We start from the raw sequence: 16,080 nt of genomic DNA, 5'->3' as shown, positions 1-16,080 counted from the left end.
TGCGCGCGCATCTTCTCTCCTTTTCCCTCTCTGTTCTTCCGAGGGCTGCTGGGTGTGTGGTCTTCGGCCTGGACCATCTCTTGCCATCGGGGCCGCCCGAGGCCTTTACAGGTGAGTGGAGTGTCCCTTAAGGTTCTCCGTATCTCTGGAGCCGGTTTGGGCTGGGCGCAGCCTTCGGGGGCCTTCCGGAAGAGGCCTCTCGTACGTCTCTGGCCACTTCTGCTCAGCTGGGCGGGGCACGAATCCGCCTTTCGGGGACCCCAGGCCCGACACACTTAGGGATGCGGGGCACGGCCTTATGGGTAAGGTTCTCTGACCTTGGGCTCCGCTTTGCGGCCACGGGCTGAGCGACTTTGATAATACCACGTAACCCCTTTGGGTCTCAGGGTCTTTTCAAAGCGATCAGAGGCTCTCTGAGCTGCCGTGGAAGGAGGTACTGACTGTACCAAGCTGAGCAGTGTTCGATCCTGCTCTGAGGAGTCCGCAGTCCGAAGGTTTTCTTTCCTTTTCTGTGAAATGGAAGGCTGTGGTGGAGCAGGTGTGATCTCTGATTTGAAACTCTCCCCCCAGGGACTGATGGCATATGATCTGTGGTGGCCACGGTAATCTGCACAATACCGTGCCCTGCCAGCCATGGGCCCCTTCTGACTGCCCTGTGGTGGCCTCCCCACCCTGTCCCTGTAGCCAGTACAGCTGTCACTTCGATATAACAGAGTGGCTCTTCCTGCTTCTGGTTCTGTTCTGCTCGCTCTTATTTTGAATGGGTTGAAGCCAGGGGACTTCCTCCCCCTGGAGAAATGTATGCCAAGCCTTGGATCTGTTTCCTTCTTGAGCTGTGAGAGAGGACTCGATTTCTTAAACGTTTTGAGACATCATTACTGGGTTACTAGGTATAGTCTAAATCCCCATTTTTTCGGGGTGCCTGGGTGGCTCAGTTGGTTGAACATCGAACTTCCGCTCAGGTCATGATCTCACACCCCGTGAGTTCGAGCCCTGCGTCGGGCTCTGTGCTGACAGCTCGGAGCCTGGAGCCTGCTTCAGATTCTGTGTCTCCCTCTCTCTCTGCTCCTGCCCCACTCATGCTCTCTCTCTCTCAAAAATAAAACATAGTAAAAAGTAACACCCCATGTTTTCTCAGCCTGCTGCCCAGCTATAACGTAATGGCAAGAATGTTGGACTTGGTGCAGACAACCCTGGAAATCAAGTCTGTTTTTGAAACGATGGACGGATCGACAGCTGAGCTGCAAATTTTTAATTTAGCATAGTGTCTGACATTGTAGGAGCTCCATAAATACGTATTTTAGCGTGAATTGTCTCGAAACTGCCACGCCTGCCCTCAGTCCCCTTTCTGTAGTGTAGCTTAAGCTTAGAGTTGAAGGACGAAGGTCCCTGTTGCTGTCACCCAGGTGTCACTTCTGGAGGAAGCCTGAATCTCTCCCCGTCATGGGACACTGAGAACTTACTAAGGGCACTGTGCCTGTGTGCTTTGATGGCTGCCTCCAGAAATACTCGTGTGGTGAATGTTCCTCTGGGAGCTCACCTGAGGATTATGATGGATGATGAGGTTTTTGATAGAAACCGTCAGGCAGAGATGTGCTCTGTAGCCCCTGGCTTTTTCTCTCTCGAGAGGAGCTGTAGCCTCACACAGAGTGTGAATTCCAGCCAGACTGCTTCGGTTCAGATTTTTTCGTCAACTAGCATTGCAGATTTGAACAACTTCTTAGCTTCTCTGTGCCTCAATTTTCTTACCTGAAGAGTGGGGATGATCTAGCCGCTACGCCAGGATCGTTGGGAGGATTTACGGAATTGGTGCAGAGTAAACACTAAGAACAGTACCTGGTACTCATAACATTATGAACATGTGATGATTGGCCACTTCTACGACCTAAGGTTCATGGTAACGTCAGCTTTCTGACAGGCTCTGTCCACTTGCTCTGCGTGAGGGTTTGCATTGATGGCAGAAAATTGGGAGAACGAGAAAGAAAAGTTGAATAGCGGGATATACTTACAGACTCTTTCCCGGCACTCTCTGTAAATGTATTTTTGCAAGTCTAAGTAGTAATGGTGTGGCATTTTACAGCGAAGGCATTTTCATATGCGTAACTATTAAGTCTTTGACCCTGGTCTTGTGGTATGAATTAGACAAGGGTCTCACTCACTTTACAGATGAAAAGACTGAGGCTTCGGGACACTACGGATTGTTTGCCTTGGTGAAGGTGTTTCTGGAAACTAGATCGTGGTTATTACGCTTGAGAAAAGGTTACTGCATTCCATCAAATCTAAAACCCCGCTGAGTTTAAGAAGCACCACTGTCGTATGTAGACTAAGAAAGAAAAACTGCCATTAAGGTGAGACAGTCCATCAAGCGGAAGATGCAGCCTTATTTCAAAGATATTATAGTGGAAAAAGTGGGTGTCACAAGCAGCACAATACGGTATATGAGTCTTCGTATTTGTCCTCTGAGTTTGAAGTACTCACAGTATTATCTGTGACTGTTCCATTTTGTGTGTCGCTTTTCTAATTTTATCATTCTGTCTTAGCTTACCTCGAATGGAAGTCTTTTTGTGCTTGGAGGCCTTTCTTCACAAAGCTCCTCACATTATTTGTATCTTTAAGGTTCTAGAAGATGGCAAAGTTCATGACACCTGTGATCCAGGACAACCCCTCGGGTTGGGGTCCCTGTGCGGTTCCTGAGCAGTTTCGGGATATGCCCTACCAGCCGTTCAGCAAAGGAGATCGACTAGGAAAGGTACTTGGCCCGTCAGTGACGGTGACTCTTTCGAGCCATGACCGCTGTCGTCCGTTATCGTTTCGATTTTATTCTCTCAAAAGAATTTTAACTCCTGTGCTCCTCACGGAGACGCTGGCTGGGAACAGCTATAGTGTCTGGGTCCTTCCAGTAGTCACGGGAGAGCTGGGCACTTGGCAGAGGCATCGTGAGCCAGTCCTTACACTTTCCCAGACTGCGTCTTCGCGTACAGGGGCTTCTGGGTCAGCAGAAACTTGCCTGATTGACCTGCGTGCTCTGTCTTCTCTTGTTGCCTCACAGGTTGCAGACTGGACAGGTGCCACATATCAAGATAAGAGGTACACGAGTAAGTGTTCAACTGACCGCCCAGATCAAGGCCTTGGGAGGATTGTTACTTTTTCCAGTGACCTCCATCCAAAAACATTCCAGGATGGGAACAAAATGCTAACGATAACACATAGTTTTTAGGGGCAGGATCTGAACTGTAGACAATAACCACATACATTTTTTTGAAACGGTCCCAAAACTAAAGACTGGTCATTAAGGAGGTTTAACCTGTTACAGTGGGATTCTTTTTCCTTCCACGTTTAGGGAGCCATACACCCTTTCGCAGATCTGTTGAACTGCTTCCCATTTGGTACCCTAGTGCCTGGGATTTACCGAACCTGTGAAGCCCATCGGTGGACTCCAGGTCTACAACCCCTGATTTTAAGATCTTGTTACAGTAGATGGGTTGGTGGTGTTGGTGTTGTCGTCTCGTTTTTTTCCTGTGCCAGTTGAGATTGTTGGAAGTGGCTTAGTTGCAGTGAGTACCCAGTTAGGATGATCTGAGGCTAGGGCCAACAGTAAAGTATATCATAACCCATTAGACCTGTCTGCTTGGGGTACCAAATGATGTAAGTGGTTGCATATTTGCATAACGCGTGCCCCATATTTGCCCTTTCTGGAGTAGTAAACCTTAATCCCGTTCCTCATAGAGTAAGGCAGGGTGTGAAATGGGCTTAAGGAACTCAAACTCTGTCTTGACTTAGAAAGTTCTTTAGACCAGAGCTTTTCAGACTGGAATGTGCACAAAAATCACCTGGGGATCTTCTGAAAACATTGATTCTGACATAGTGGGGCTGGGCGGAGTCCATCAATGTGCACTTCCGTTAAGGGTCCTGAGAGCACACTCGAAATAGCAGGGCTTTAGGGGCGCCTGGGTGGCCCAGTCGGTTAAGCATCCAACTTCAGCTCCGGTCATGATCTCATGGTGCGTGAGTTCAAGCCCCACGTCGGGCTCAGTGCTGACAGCTCAGAGCCTGCTTCGGATTCTGTGTCTCTGTCTCTCTCTGCCCCTTTCCCAGTTGTGCTCTGTCTCTCAAAAATAACTAAAAACGTTTAAAAAAAAAAAAAAAAGTTTTAAAAGAACTAGCAGGGCTTTAGAAGAGCAGGCGTGCAGTCTGTAGGTAATATCTGTTACACGTCATCCCCTTTGCCTGCAGATAAGTACTCCTCTCAGTTCGGTGGTGGAAGTCAGTATGCTTATTTCCACGAGGAGGATGAAACCAGTTTCCAGCTGGTGGACACAGCACGCACACAGAAAACTGCCTACCAGCGGAATCGGATGCGATTTGCCCAGGTAGGCCAAGAGCCGGCAATCTGACCGTCTTGGGGCCATGGCACCCGTGGCTGCCACCTGCTAAAAGTGCTTCCTTGCACATAGTGACGGGAAGAAAGTGTGTTCTCCTAGGTCTTCCAGTGACTCCCAAGTAGCTAACCGGTGACACGTTGCGCTAAAGTAAACGTGGGCTGGGTCCAGAGATGGTCTAAATAGTTTAGCTTTCTGCTGACCAGTGGCCAGGACCTCATGCCTCTGTGCTGAGAGTGGGGTGTTTGTGCCAGGTAAAAAGATGCCTGATGCCTCATTTAATTGCTGTGTGCAGGCTTTATTAAGTAGATGGTCCGGTCGGGCTGCATCTTCCTATGTATAAAGAGGAAAACTACAACTCTGACAAGGGCCCATAAACCTACTTCAATAAAAAATGTGTGAACGTCTAAGCCAATTCCAAGTACAGACTTACCCCTGGGCACTCCCTGCTGTTGGTCAGATCCCCAAGGTTTTAGCGTGGCTGTTTTTTCTTGATTCCCAGCGGAACCTCCGCAGAGACAAAGATCGACGGAACATGTTGCAATTCAACCTGCAGACCCTGCCTAAGAGCGCCAAGCAGAAGGAGAGGTGAGATTTCCCACATCCTCCTGGATTGAGTTGTTCTTCCGGGACCGACCGTGCTCTGAAATCACTAGGCCAACGGTGGTCTTCCCCGTCACTGCCAAACAAGCAAAAATTCCTTCCTGAAGGCCGTTAAGCCACTGGTGTAGCCTGGCCTCATTCTCCAAGGGCCAGTTCTTGGCAGACAGCATGGTGGGAAGGTCCCTGGCAGTGGGCGTGTCACTGGCCGGAAGCGAGGGTAGGTGAGATGAGCTGTGGGGCCCAGCTAGGCTCAGCTCTGCTGTGGCACAGGTCACGCTGGGCCCTGTGAGCTGTGCGGTGCGGCGGCCACACCCAGGCTGGTGCTGCCATCGGACCGTCCATAGGGCGAGTAAAACCCAGCTGGTGGGTGCTGGGGGGCAGTATGCCTCCTGTAGCACTCTTAAGGTCTCCTCTTTTTCACGAAGTCCCTGTTTTCTTAGTTCAGAGAAGTCACTAATGATGCTGAGGTTCAGCCGAAGAGAATGGCACCTTTTCTGCCTTTTGAAAAGCCAGTGACTCACAGATCTGCACCAACAGCACAGTCTTCTTGTCTTTCTAGAGAACGCATACGACTGCAGAAAAAATTTCAGAAACAGTTCGGAGTGAGGCAGAAATGGGACCAGAAGTCACAGGTAGTGTATCCACACCAGAGTTCTGTCTAGAAATTCAGTTTCGCTTATGTGTTTGGTTTTGTAACTGCTTTATTGAAACATAATTCACATATCACACCATCCACTCATTGAAAGTGTACAAGTCAGTGGCTCTTGGTATATTCACACATACACGCCAGTTTCAGAACGTTTGAATCATTGTGAAAACAACACATACCCTTGGGCAGCCGGCCCTGGTTCTCCCCAGCCCTTGGCTGCCACCGGTCTTTTCTGTCTCTGGATGTGCCTCTTCTGGACATTTCACATAAATAGAATCCTACGACGTGTGGTCTTCTGTGTAGCTCCTTTCACAGTTCATCCCTGTCATGGCGTGTGTCGGCACATTGCTGAATTTGTTGTGTGGACACACTGCGTTTTTGTGGCTGGTTTTTTGGTTGTTGTTTTTTTTTTTTTTTTTAACGTTATTTATTTTTGAGAGAGACAAGGAGACACAACTTGAAGCAGGCTCCAGGCTCTGAGCTGTCAGCACAGAGCCCGATGCCGGGCTTGGACCCACAAAAGGCAAGATCATGACCTGAACTAAAGTCGGAAGCTTAACCGACTGAGCCACCCGGGTGCCCCCACGCTGCATTTTGTGTACGCGTTCACCAGTACATGGCCGTCCGGGTGGTTTCCACCTGTTGCTATTATGAAAAACGCTGCCGTGAACGTTCGCATACAAATGCTCGTGTGGACACTGTGATAATGGAAGAACACGTGAGGGCAAGTGAGGAGCTCCAGATTGCAGCGGTTAGATTTTGCCGGATGTGATGTTTCTATGTTAAGGGTAAATAGCTGACGTCCAGAGAGAAATAAAAGAAGCTGCCACGGCTTCTTTAGGAAGAACCCATACATACGTACATTCCCTGGGCGCCGGCATTACGTGGGAGTCAAGTTCCGGGTTGTTTTTGACCCCTTGACTTCTTCGGTACCCTTCGAGATTGTAAACTCTGAATTCGGGGTCAGGGATTCCGGCTCCTACAGCACCCAGCACGTGGTAAACGTTCTGGACACGTTTATTGGCTAAAAGCCCTTCGTGCTGCTAAGCTGCCTTTTGCTTATGCCTCGCACCGGCTGTAACTCTCTTCCCTCCCCTGGTTTTGCACCGCAGAAACCCCGAGACTCTTCAGTGGAAGTCCGTAGTGACTGGGAGGTGAAAGAGGAAATGGACTTTCCTCAGTTAATGAAGATGCGCTACTTGGAAGTGTCAGAGCCTCAGGACATGTAAGTGGCGCCTTTCGCTACCTTCCGCCATGCACTCGCGTGGACCGGCTGCAGTGAATGTTTTCTCAAGCCTTAGTGTTTCCAGAAAGGATTGGCAGGCGCTTAAATACGTTGTATAAGATTAACAGACACTTTTTTATTTTTTTTTTAAGTTTATTTTATTTTGAGAGAGAGCACAAGCAGGGAAAGGGCAGAGAGAGAGAGAGAGAGAGAGAGAGAAACCCAAGCAGGTTCCACACTGCCAGCGTGGAGCCCGATGCGAGGCTCGAACTCATGAACAGTGAGATCACGACCTGAGCCCAGATCATGACCTGAGCCGAAATCGAGAGTCAGACGCCAGGCGCCCAACAGATACATTTTTTAAAACTCAGGGCCAAGAGGGGACCAGCAGAGAGTTCCCTGAAGTTAAACTTGAGATTTCTTTCCGCTTCCTGACCTCACGAGCAAAGCTCTTTCCGCAGGACGAGAAAGACCACAGGTCGTCCGCAGGAAAGCTTTTCCCGATGTTTCAAAGAGCTGCTTACCTGAAGCAGATTCAAACAAACAGCTGATCTCCTTCCCATTTGCTTTGCGTGTCTTCCCCGCCTGCCCTCAGTGAGTGCTGTGGGGCCCTGGAATACTACGACAAGGCCTTTGACCGCATCACCACGAGGAGTGAGAAGCCGCTGCGGAGCATCAAGCGCATCTTCCACACCGTCACCACCACGGACGACCCGGTCATCCGAAAGGTGGGCGCCCCCTTCTGCCGCTCGCCACCCCCCTGTGTGGGGAGTGCCGCCGGCCCCTACAGCTGAGGCCTCGGGAGGAACAGAGCCCGCGGGGACCTACGTGAATCATCTGAGCCTTGGAAAGCCCTTTATTTTATTTTTTATTTACTTTTATTTTATTTATTTATTTTTTTTAACGTTTATTTATTTTTGAGACAGAGACAGCATGAACGGGGGAGGGTCAGAGAGAGAGGGAGACACAGAATCTGAATCAGGCTCCAGGCCTTGAGCTGTCAGCACAGAGCCTGACGTGGGGCTCGAACCCACGAACCGTGAGATCATGACCTGAGCCGAAATGAGACGCTTAACCGACTGAGCCACCCAGGCACCCCCAGTTTCCATGTTTTTAGTTCTGCTTTTATTTATTTATTTATTTATTTATTTATTTATTTATTTATTTATTTAATGTTTATTTATTTTTGAGAGAGACAGAGACAGAATGCGAGTGGGTTAGGGGCAGAGAGAGAGGGCGACACAGAATCTGGAATAGGCTCCAGGCTCTGAACTGTCAGCACAGAGCCTGACGTGGGGCTTGAACTCACGGACCGTGAGATCATGACCTGAGCCGAAGTCGGCCGCTTAACCGACTGAGCCACCCGGGCGCCCCTCCGAAAGCCCTTTAGATGCGACGCTCCTGAATCAGACAGGATTAGGTGGAAGTACGGGCCCCTTGCTGGTTAGCCCCTGATGCTGGTAATAGAGCAGAGCCGGGCCCGCTTCCCAGCCCTGCCGCGCTTCCTGGCACCACCCCCTCGCATCTCCTACCTCTGAAGTGGGTCGGAGGCACTTACCGCACACCATCGGGGTGAGGGGTGTGAGGTGCCATCCCGGAACACTGCGGGCGCTCAGAGAGCCGCGGGGTCCCTCGTACCTTAGGATGGGGACCGCCAGCAGGCAGACCTGCCGCACACACTCTCCTCACACGGCTAGAGGGCGCGTGCACGCGGGAGGGTGTGAGGGCCCCTTGCAAACGAGTCCTCTGTGCGAATGGGCAGTGAGACCGAAGTGTCTTCGCATCTTGCCCTCTGCCCTCTTTGCAGCTGGCAAAAACTCAGGGGAACGTGTTTGCCACCGATGCCATTCTGGCCACACTGATGAGCTGCACCCGCTCTGTGTACTCCTGGGACATCGTTGTGCAGAGAGTCGGGTCCAAGCTCTTCTTCGACAAGAGGGACAACTCTGACTTTGGTAAGAAGCCTGTCTGGGAGCGAGGTGACGGGGTTGGGTGTTCTGAGGGCTCAGAGCAAGTCCCTGGTCCTGGAGCAGGGCTGGGAGGTGGCCTGTCTCCCCACGGGCAGTGACAGCTATGGCCAAAGCCCTCCCGGCCCCCTGAGAGGCCTGGCGGAGGGAAGGACGGTCCCTGCTGTCCCAGCTCGAGGTGCCAGCTTCCTGAGTCCTCCCGAGACCCCAGCGCTGTGCTGGCAAGCGTTACCCGTTTGAATGGCACTTTCCTGACTTTCAGCTCTCCGTAGCACCTTTAACGTTACCTTCACTTTTTTTTAATGCTTTTTTTCTTCACTTCGGTGTGTTTATACAAGGAAAAATACATTTGCCTGTATTTCACACGACACAGACGTGTGCGCGCGCGCCATGGGGGGAAACCAGGTCGCTGAGAACTAACGGCAGTGAGACAGAATGATACAATTACATTGTACGCCTGAGCCTTGGGGCCCTCTCTTTGTTAAAAAGCTAACAAAATCAGACAGGCTCTTGAAGAATCCAAACAGATTGAAATGGGGTAGGCTTCTTACAGCTCGCTCGACTGTGACATTAGAGGGGATCTAAAGCTACCCGGCAGCACTCCCCGCTCCCTCCCCAGCCTGCCCGCACTTGACGGAGCCATGTGAGTAGGTGGCGGGTCTTGGAAGGACAGGCCTGCGTCGCTGGCCCCTCCCTGCAGTGCCCGGCACACCGTGGGCGACCCGGTTTCACGGGGGCGTGACACGCCGCCGCTTTTGCAGACCTCCTGACGGTGAGTGAGACCGCCAACGAGCCCCCACAAGATGAAGGCAACTCCTTCAACTCGCCCCGCAACTTGGCCATGGAAGCGACCTACATCAACCACAACTTCTCCCAGCAGTGCTTGAGAATGGTGAGGCGGTGAGAGCGTCTGGGCGTCGGCTTACTGAACGTCTGCTTTGTGGTAGGCTCCGGGGGTGTGGGACCGAGCAGGACAGACAGGGTCCCCGCCTGTCACAGAGGAGCTCCAGGCTGGGGCTTTGAGGTCAGGCTGCCTGACCGAACCTTAGATGCAGTGCTTTGGAGCTTTGGGGTGTGGGGTAGGTTTCTTGTCTGGAAAGTCAGGATACTAATAATACTTACCTTCCACTGATAGGCCGTATAGATACCTTCAGTGTCGGACAGATAACGCTGATCTATACAAATACAGCGTTTAGGTGTTGAGGATATAGCGGTACACAAAATTCCTGCCCTTAGGAGGCTGTGTTATCGTGGAGGAGGAATGACCGTAAACCTAGGTCGTGACAAACGGTGACGTGTGCTGTGGGGCAAAATGAAACAGGAGGGGCGTGGCCGCTAATTAAATGAGATACTCGAAGCTCGCCGGCAACACGTATAAGCATTCAAAATCCATCGGGGTTCGTGCTTAAGGTCAGGAGGGGTAAATAGCCACCCGCCACGCAGGGAGCCCACAGCCCCCTCGAGGGCCCGGGGAGCCGGCCACGGCTGTAACTAAGCAGAGCGCACGGTCTGGCCGATGGGCTTGGAAGCAAGTACTTGCTGTCTGGTGACGCCTTTGTCTGTTGACAGGGAAAGGAGAGATACAACTTCCCCAACCCAAACCCGTTCGTGGAGGACGACATGGACAAGAATGAAGTCGCCTCCGTCGCATACCGGTATGTCAACCCACCTGCGTGGGGTGGCTTCTCTGAAACGGGGGGTCTCCAGTGACCAGATAAGCTCCTTTGCGTTGCAGTTACCGCAGGTGGAAGCTTGGGGACGATATCGACCTTATTGTCCGTTGTGAGCATGATGGTGTCATGACCGGAGCCAACGGGGAAGTGTCCTTCATCAACATCAAGACCCTCAACGAGTGGGATTCCCGGGTGAGGCATGCTTCGTCACCCTGTCTGTAGTTCCTGCGAGCGTGTTGTCCCCGGCTGGTGTTTGCGAACCTCGGTTTCGTTTCCGCGTGCGTTACTTACAGAGCTTCCAAGATTTTTTTTGTCTTCAGAGTTTTTCTCCACCTAGTTCCTCATTGAGAAAGAGAACGTGTGTGTGTGTGTGTGTGTAGAACAGAACATGCTTATGGTTGAAGAACTTTTCTGCTTACTTTGCACATGGGAGCCAGTAGGAACTACCTTCTGACAGGACTCTCTCCTTCTCTATTCCACGCTGACCTCCCGTTGGCGTCTGCTCCCTGCAGGCGTCTGGTTTTGACCTCTCATCTGGGCTGGCGGGTTTCCTCTAAGCCTGAGAGCTCTTTGAGCTGTTCTTTCATTTACTGCAGCCACTACCTTCTTCAGCCTTCTGATTCCTTTTTCCAACTCCTTCACTTACTGAACTCAGAGACTGTTAGGTTAGCTAAGATTTGGCTCTTCGGGAGGCATCTTGAAAGAAATGCGCTTCCTTCATTTTTCCACTCTCTACTTCCCTCTCATGCTGGTGCTCCGTGAGTTTTGGGCTGCTTCCCTTTCTAAAGTTGCCCAGGCTTCTGTGCCTGAACTGGCAGTGGGTGGCAGTGCTCCTGGGTGCTGCTATAGAACAAAGGGTCCTCAGAAGGAAGGACGGCTCGGGCTAAGCCAGTGTTGAACAAGGGTCTGATGAGATGGAGCCTGTGGGCCATTTCCTTCTGACTTCGTTAGAGGCACGGGATTAACATTAACTGCTGCTGATTCCCACTCCCTGGGTGTTCCTTCGCCTCCGTCAGCTGACGGAAGAGCACTCCAGAAGCATTTCTGCAGACCTAGCTCTGAGGCCAGTGGCCTCTTCTCCGACTGTCCTCCAGGCCTCCCTGTAGCGTTCAGCATCGCTGTAGCCGTGTGGCCTTGCCCTCTGTGCTGTTCCCTCACTCTAGTCCCGTACATTTCTTGGTTCCCTTCACTTGTTTTGACACCAGTGGAGCCTTCTTTCAGGGTCAGTTCCCGACGCGGCTGTTTTTGCCATAATGACTTCCTCATACAGCCTTGTATTAGTTTCCATTTGCTCCATAACAGATGACAGCAACCTAGAGGCTTAAAGTGAATCTGAAGGTTCTGGAAGAAACTTCCAAGCTCATTCTAGTTGGCAGAGTTCGGAGTTCCTTGCAGTTGTGGGACTGGGGTCCCCGTTCTCCTGCCACCGTCAGCTGGGGCCTCTCGGCTCCTAGAGGTCACCACACCCCGTGCCCTGGGGGTCATCCACATCCCGCGCCATGGGTCCCCTCCGTCTTCCAGGCAGAAACAGCACGGCAGGTTCTTCCAGTCTTCGACTTCTCTGTGTCTGGCTTATGCCCAGATTTAAGAGATTCGGGGTTAGGTGAGGCCCACCCATAGTCTCCTTAAGGGACCTTAATTACGCGTGCAGAATCCCTGACGTAGAGGGAGCGTAAGCACCGGAGCAGGGTTTCCTCATCCATACGGCCTCCACCCGCACTCGGGTAGGCGCCGTAGGGGGCCACCGTAGAACTCGGCCTACCCCAGGCCTCAGCCTTGAACTCTTAACAGTGATTCCTCACATCTCTGGCTCGGCTGTGTACCAGCTTTGGGTCTCTCCTGCTCCCTCAGGCTCGGCCTCGAATGGTCCCCGCCGCGTCCCCCTCCCCCACACAGACTCTTCAGTCACCCTGGTTTCCGACGCTGTTGATTATGCCTGTTACTGTGCATTGACTCGTCTCCTAACTGACCCTCGTGCCCTCCTCCATCCCACCCCACCCCACCCGGTTGATCTCTGCCAACTAATTCCGTCGAGCAGCACAGATTTGTGGAGAGGCCCTTAAAATGCCCCAGCAAACTCGCAAGGGTAATTTTGAAGAAACACATGTGTCCAAATACTGCTCCTGAATGGTTTTGGTCTAACTACTTGAACTCTAGTAGTTGTTTTTTTTTTTCGCCTGTGGTTGCCATGAACCGAGACAGGCTGAGCACGTTGTGCCACGCGAACTTCCAGCAGTCACTTCACTCTGGGCCTCGAGTTCCCACGTCTCAGAAAGAGGTGGCTGGGGAAGATGGTCCCTCCTTCGTGGGCACATGTATATCCACAAGGCCAGACTGACCTCCTCCCCCTCTGCAGCCTCCACCCCCCACCCAGGGCTGACCCGGCCTGTCTTTCCCTCTGTGTCTCTCAGGTCACGCCTCGCCCAGCCTCTGTCACTGGCCTCCCCTTGGTCAGCTAGCGCGTTCCCCCCACGAAGCCCTTCTTACCACACAACGCACGGTGAACCCTTGTCCCCGCCGTTCATCTGACACTCGGTCGGCTTGTGCACGCGTTGTGTCCTTGTCTAGACAAGCTCTTGTGGAGAGAGGAGTTGCCGTCTGCCGGGTGGCATGTCTCTGCCTTTACGGTGATGACAGTCCTACCAGTGATTTACGTGCAGACTCCCCCACTTGCAAGTCAAGCCCCCCGGGGAGTCCCTTCTCGGCCGGAGGAGGTTCCAGGCCTTGGGCGGTAGGAGCCCACCCTCATTCTTGTGCCCGGGCTCTCCTCCTGCAGCACTGTAACGGCGTAGACTGGCGTCAGAAGCTGGACTCCCAGCGAGGGGCTGTCATTGCCACCGAGCTAAAGAACAACAGCTACAAGTTGGCCCGATGGACCTGCTGCGCCTTGCTGGCCGGGTCGGAGTATCTCAAGCTTGGGTGAGACTCTGTCTGGGGGCCGTGAAGTCTGCCAAGAGGAGGGGTGCGCGCGGAGAGACCCGTGCCTGCCTTTCCCCCTCCCTTGGGAAGAACTGGCACTTGGCCCCAGGCATTGCTGTGTCTCAGTGCGGCCCCGCCCCCACGGCACTAACACCCCCCCCCCCCCCCCCCCCCCCCACCCCGCTAGTTACGTGTCCCGGTACCACGTGAAAGACTCCTCACGCCACGTCATCTTGGGCACCCAGCAGTTCAAGCCCAATGAGTTTGCCAGCCAGATCAACCTGAGCGTCGAGAACGCCTGGGGCATCCTGCGCTGTGTCATTGACATCTGCATGAAGCTGGAGGAGGGCAAGTACCTCATCCTGAAGGACCCCAACAAGCAGGTCATCCGCGTCTACAGCCTGCCCGACGGCACGTTCAGCTCTGACGAGGACGAGGAGGAAGAGGAGGAGGAGGAGGAGGAGGAAGAAGGTGTGTGGCAGGCCTCGTTCTGAAGCCTAGAGTGAGCTGTAGGCTGGCTAGGGCCCGAGCCTCGTGGCCACCAATCTCTCTCTGTAGCCTTGATGTAAAACTTGCTGACGGTTCCGAGACCGGACTTTGGGGCAGCCTCCAGTCTGGCACCGGGAGCTGCTTTCAGGAGCCTTTAGATCCCAGGGGTCTGAGGAGGAGAGATGGGCTCTGGGCTAGTCACGTGGGCCCAGAGCCGCCTCTCCCTGCTTCACCAGAAACGCGTTGGCCCCACGAGGAACCAAAAGGCTTCGGAGTGGAGGTGGTGACAATCCTAAGCAGCTCACCAGTACGGCACGGCTCATTTCTCTAACCTTTTTGTGTCTTTCAGAGGAAGAAACTTAAACCAGACGGTGACGCGGAGCTGGAGTTTGTCCCACTGAGCCTAGAAGGGCCTTGGATGCCTAGCAGGATGCTTGTTTGCTTGCTTGCTCTGTGCAGTTGAACAGGGAGAATAAAGCGTAACTGTTCAGTCTCTTACCTTCATCACGTGCTGACATTGTGACCGGCAGCCATTCCACCCCCCTCCCCCCATAGCCCTTGGAAGAATAGGTGAGATACAGCAGTTTTCTACCTGGAGTTCATAATCACAGCTCCTTCATTTGTTCTTGAGAGATATTCGTGTCACACCGCTGTTAAAGGGTGAGCACCCTAGGTATTTTCATTCCTGGACCCCCCCTGACACAAACCGTTGCTGGGGAGTGTCGTCAGTTGTGAGGGGCCTCCTGGAGGTCCCCCCGTAGGAGGTCCATTTCCACAGACGTGGGTGCCTGCTAGCTGTGCGCCAGACCCGTCTGTTGCCCCTGGGAGACATAACTCCCTAGTGAAAGGTAAAGCAGGGCACGGTCTTGGAAGGTCGAGGTGGGTGTGCTGTTTATGAAGAAGACTGCCCCACAAGATTCTGATGGATGTTCCAGTGGGTGATGCTCAGTGGTTTGTAAATTATTTTCAAGTTTGGTTCGGGCAGGTGACAGTCTCAAGCTGGCACCCTCAAAGCAATGTGTCATAAATCTGCCACAGATGCTTAGGGTATGCAAACTTTTTTTTTTTTTTTTTTTAATGTTTATTTTGACAGCAAGAGCATGCGAGCTGGGGAGGGACAGAGAATCCCAAGCAGGTTCTGCCCTGTCAGTGCAGAGCCCGACACAGGACTCAGTCCCACGAACATGAGATGACCTGAGCTGAAATGAAGAGTCAGGAGTCAGACGCTTAACCAACTGAGCCACCCGGGCGTCCCTGTAAAGTTTTTATAAATGAATAGTGTTCTGTTCTGGACACTAGGAAGTAATTACCTTGCCAGGTATACTAAGCTTTCTATAAATACATCCTCTGAGCCTGAGCCCAAACTGTAATGCTGGTTGAAGTGACATCAGTGTACTGATGAGGAAACAGGCTCAGCTTTTGAGTAACCTTCCTAAAGTTACCATTTAACCAAAGTAATTGAGCCTCAGAAGGCAATGAAACATTTATTCCTGTTCACGTTAGCTAGTGCATGAAACATGCTTCCTGGGGAGTCTGTGAAATAGGCAGATTGTTAAAAGTGGTGTGACAAGTGCCATGGGCGTTCAGACCTGGGCCTGGTACTCCCCCAAACTGCCTCTTGCAACCCCATGATGCAGTCCAGCGGGATTCACTGGGGGAGGGGGGCAGGTGGAAGTTCGTTCCAGCCCTGGTCTCTGAAACCTTGGCACTGGCTTCCACACGCTTCATTTATTTTCTCTATCCCCTACCTCTGTCCATCCTGCTTGGGGCCATCAAGCTGCACTGCTTCAGTCCCGACTCCGAAACCTTCCACTGCTGCCTGTAATTCAGGGTCAGCCTACTCTCAAGGCCCTGCCCTGCTTTATCGGGCCAGATTTCCCACCACTCCCCAAATAAGACCAGTAACTATTTCAGGTACTTCGTTACTTGCCAGCACATATTCTCAAGTCTTCACAACCACTAGGAAGCAGACCTTCCTACCTTAGTTTTGGTTAGGTACTTGGCATAGCCCGTCTGGTTTTGGTGTTTAGTCAACAAATGCTTACTGATGGCTCCCTATTTGCCAGATACTGGAGAAAGCACCGAGGTCACCAGAGTGAATAAGATCATTTCTGCTCTATGGAACTTTTCTCTGATGTGGACACAACCTATAAATAGATGAGTGGCATTCCTTAGT

At 52.2% G+C, this 16,080-nt stretch overlaps 1 protein-coding gene across 3 annotated transcripts; it reads left to right on the top strand.

The window, feature by feature from the left end:
• EIF3D (eukaryotic translation initiation factor 3 subunit D) lies at nucleotides 1-14,408 on the top strand. 3 transcript variants are annotated; one of them, XM_042947694.1, is made up of 15 exons: nucleotides 1-111; nucleotides 2,617-2,749; nucleotides 3,050-3,095; nucleotides 4,234-4,370; nucleotides 4,882-4,967; nucleotides 5,542-5,614; nucleotides 6,744-6,856; nucleotides 7,452-7,584; nucleotides 8,664-8,811; nucleotides 9,585-9,715; nucleotides 10,393-10,478; nucleotides 10,559-10,688; nucleotides 13,273-13,415; nucleotides 13,603-13,886; nucleotides 14,254-14,408. In XM_042947694.1, the coding sequence occupies exons 2-15, from the start codon at nucleotides 2,627-2,629 to the stop codon at nucleotides 14,265-14,267; spliced, it is 1,647 nt and encodes a 548-aa protein (XP_042803628.1). In that variant the 5' UTR covers nucleotides 1-111; nucleotides 2,617-2,626; the 3' UTR covers nucleotides 14,268-14,408. The 3 variants fall into 3 exon arrangements, with proteins under 3 accessions (XP_042803628.1, XP_042803630.1, XP_042803629.1); XM_042947696.1 differs by lacking the exon at nucleotides 1-111 and adding an exon at nucleotides 226-302; XM_042947695.1 differs by lacking the exon at nucleotides 1-111 and adding an exon at nucleotides 2,214-2,348.
• Nucleotides 14,409-16,080: the final 1,672 nt, after the last annotated feature.

Source organism: Panthera leo, chromosome B4, assembly GCF_018350215.1.
Source record: "Panthera leo isolate Ple1 chromosome B4, P.leo_Ple1_pat1.1, whole genome shotgun sequence".
NCBI classification, from domain to species: domain Eukaryota; kingdom Metazoa; phylum Chordata; class Mammalia; order Carnivora; family Felidae; genus Panthera; species Panthera leo.
This window is presented reverse-complemented; position numbering and strand designations above follow the sequence as displayed.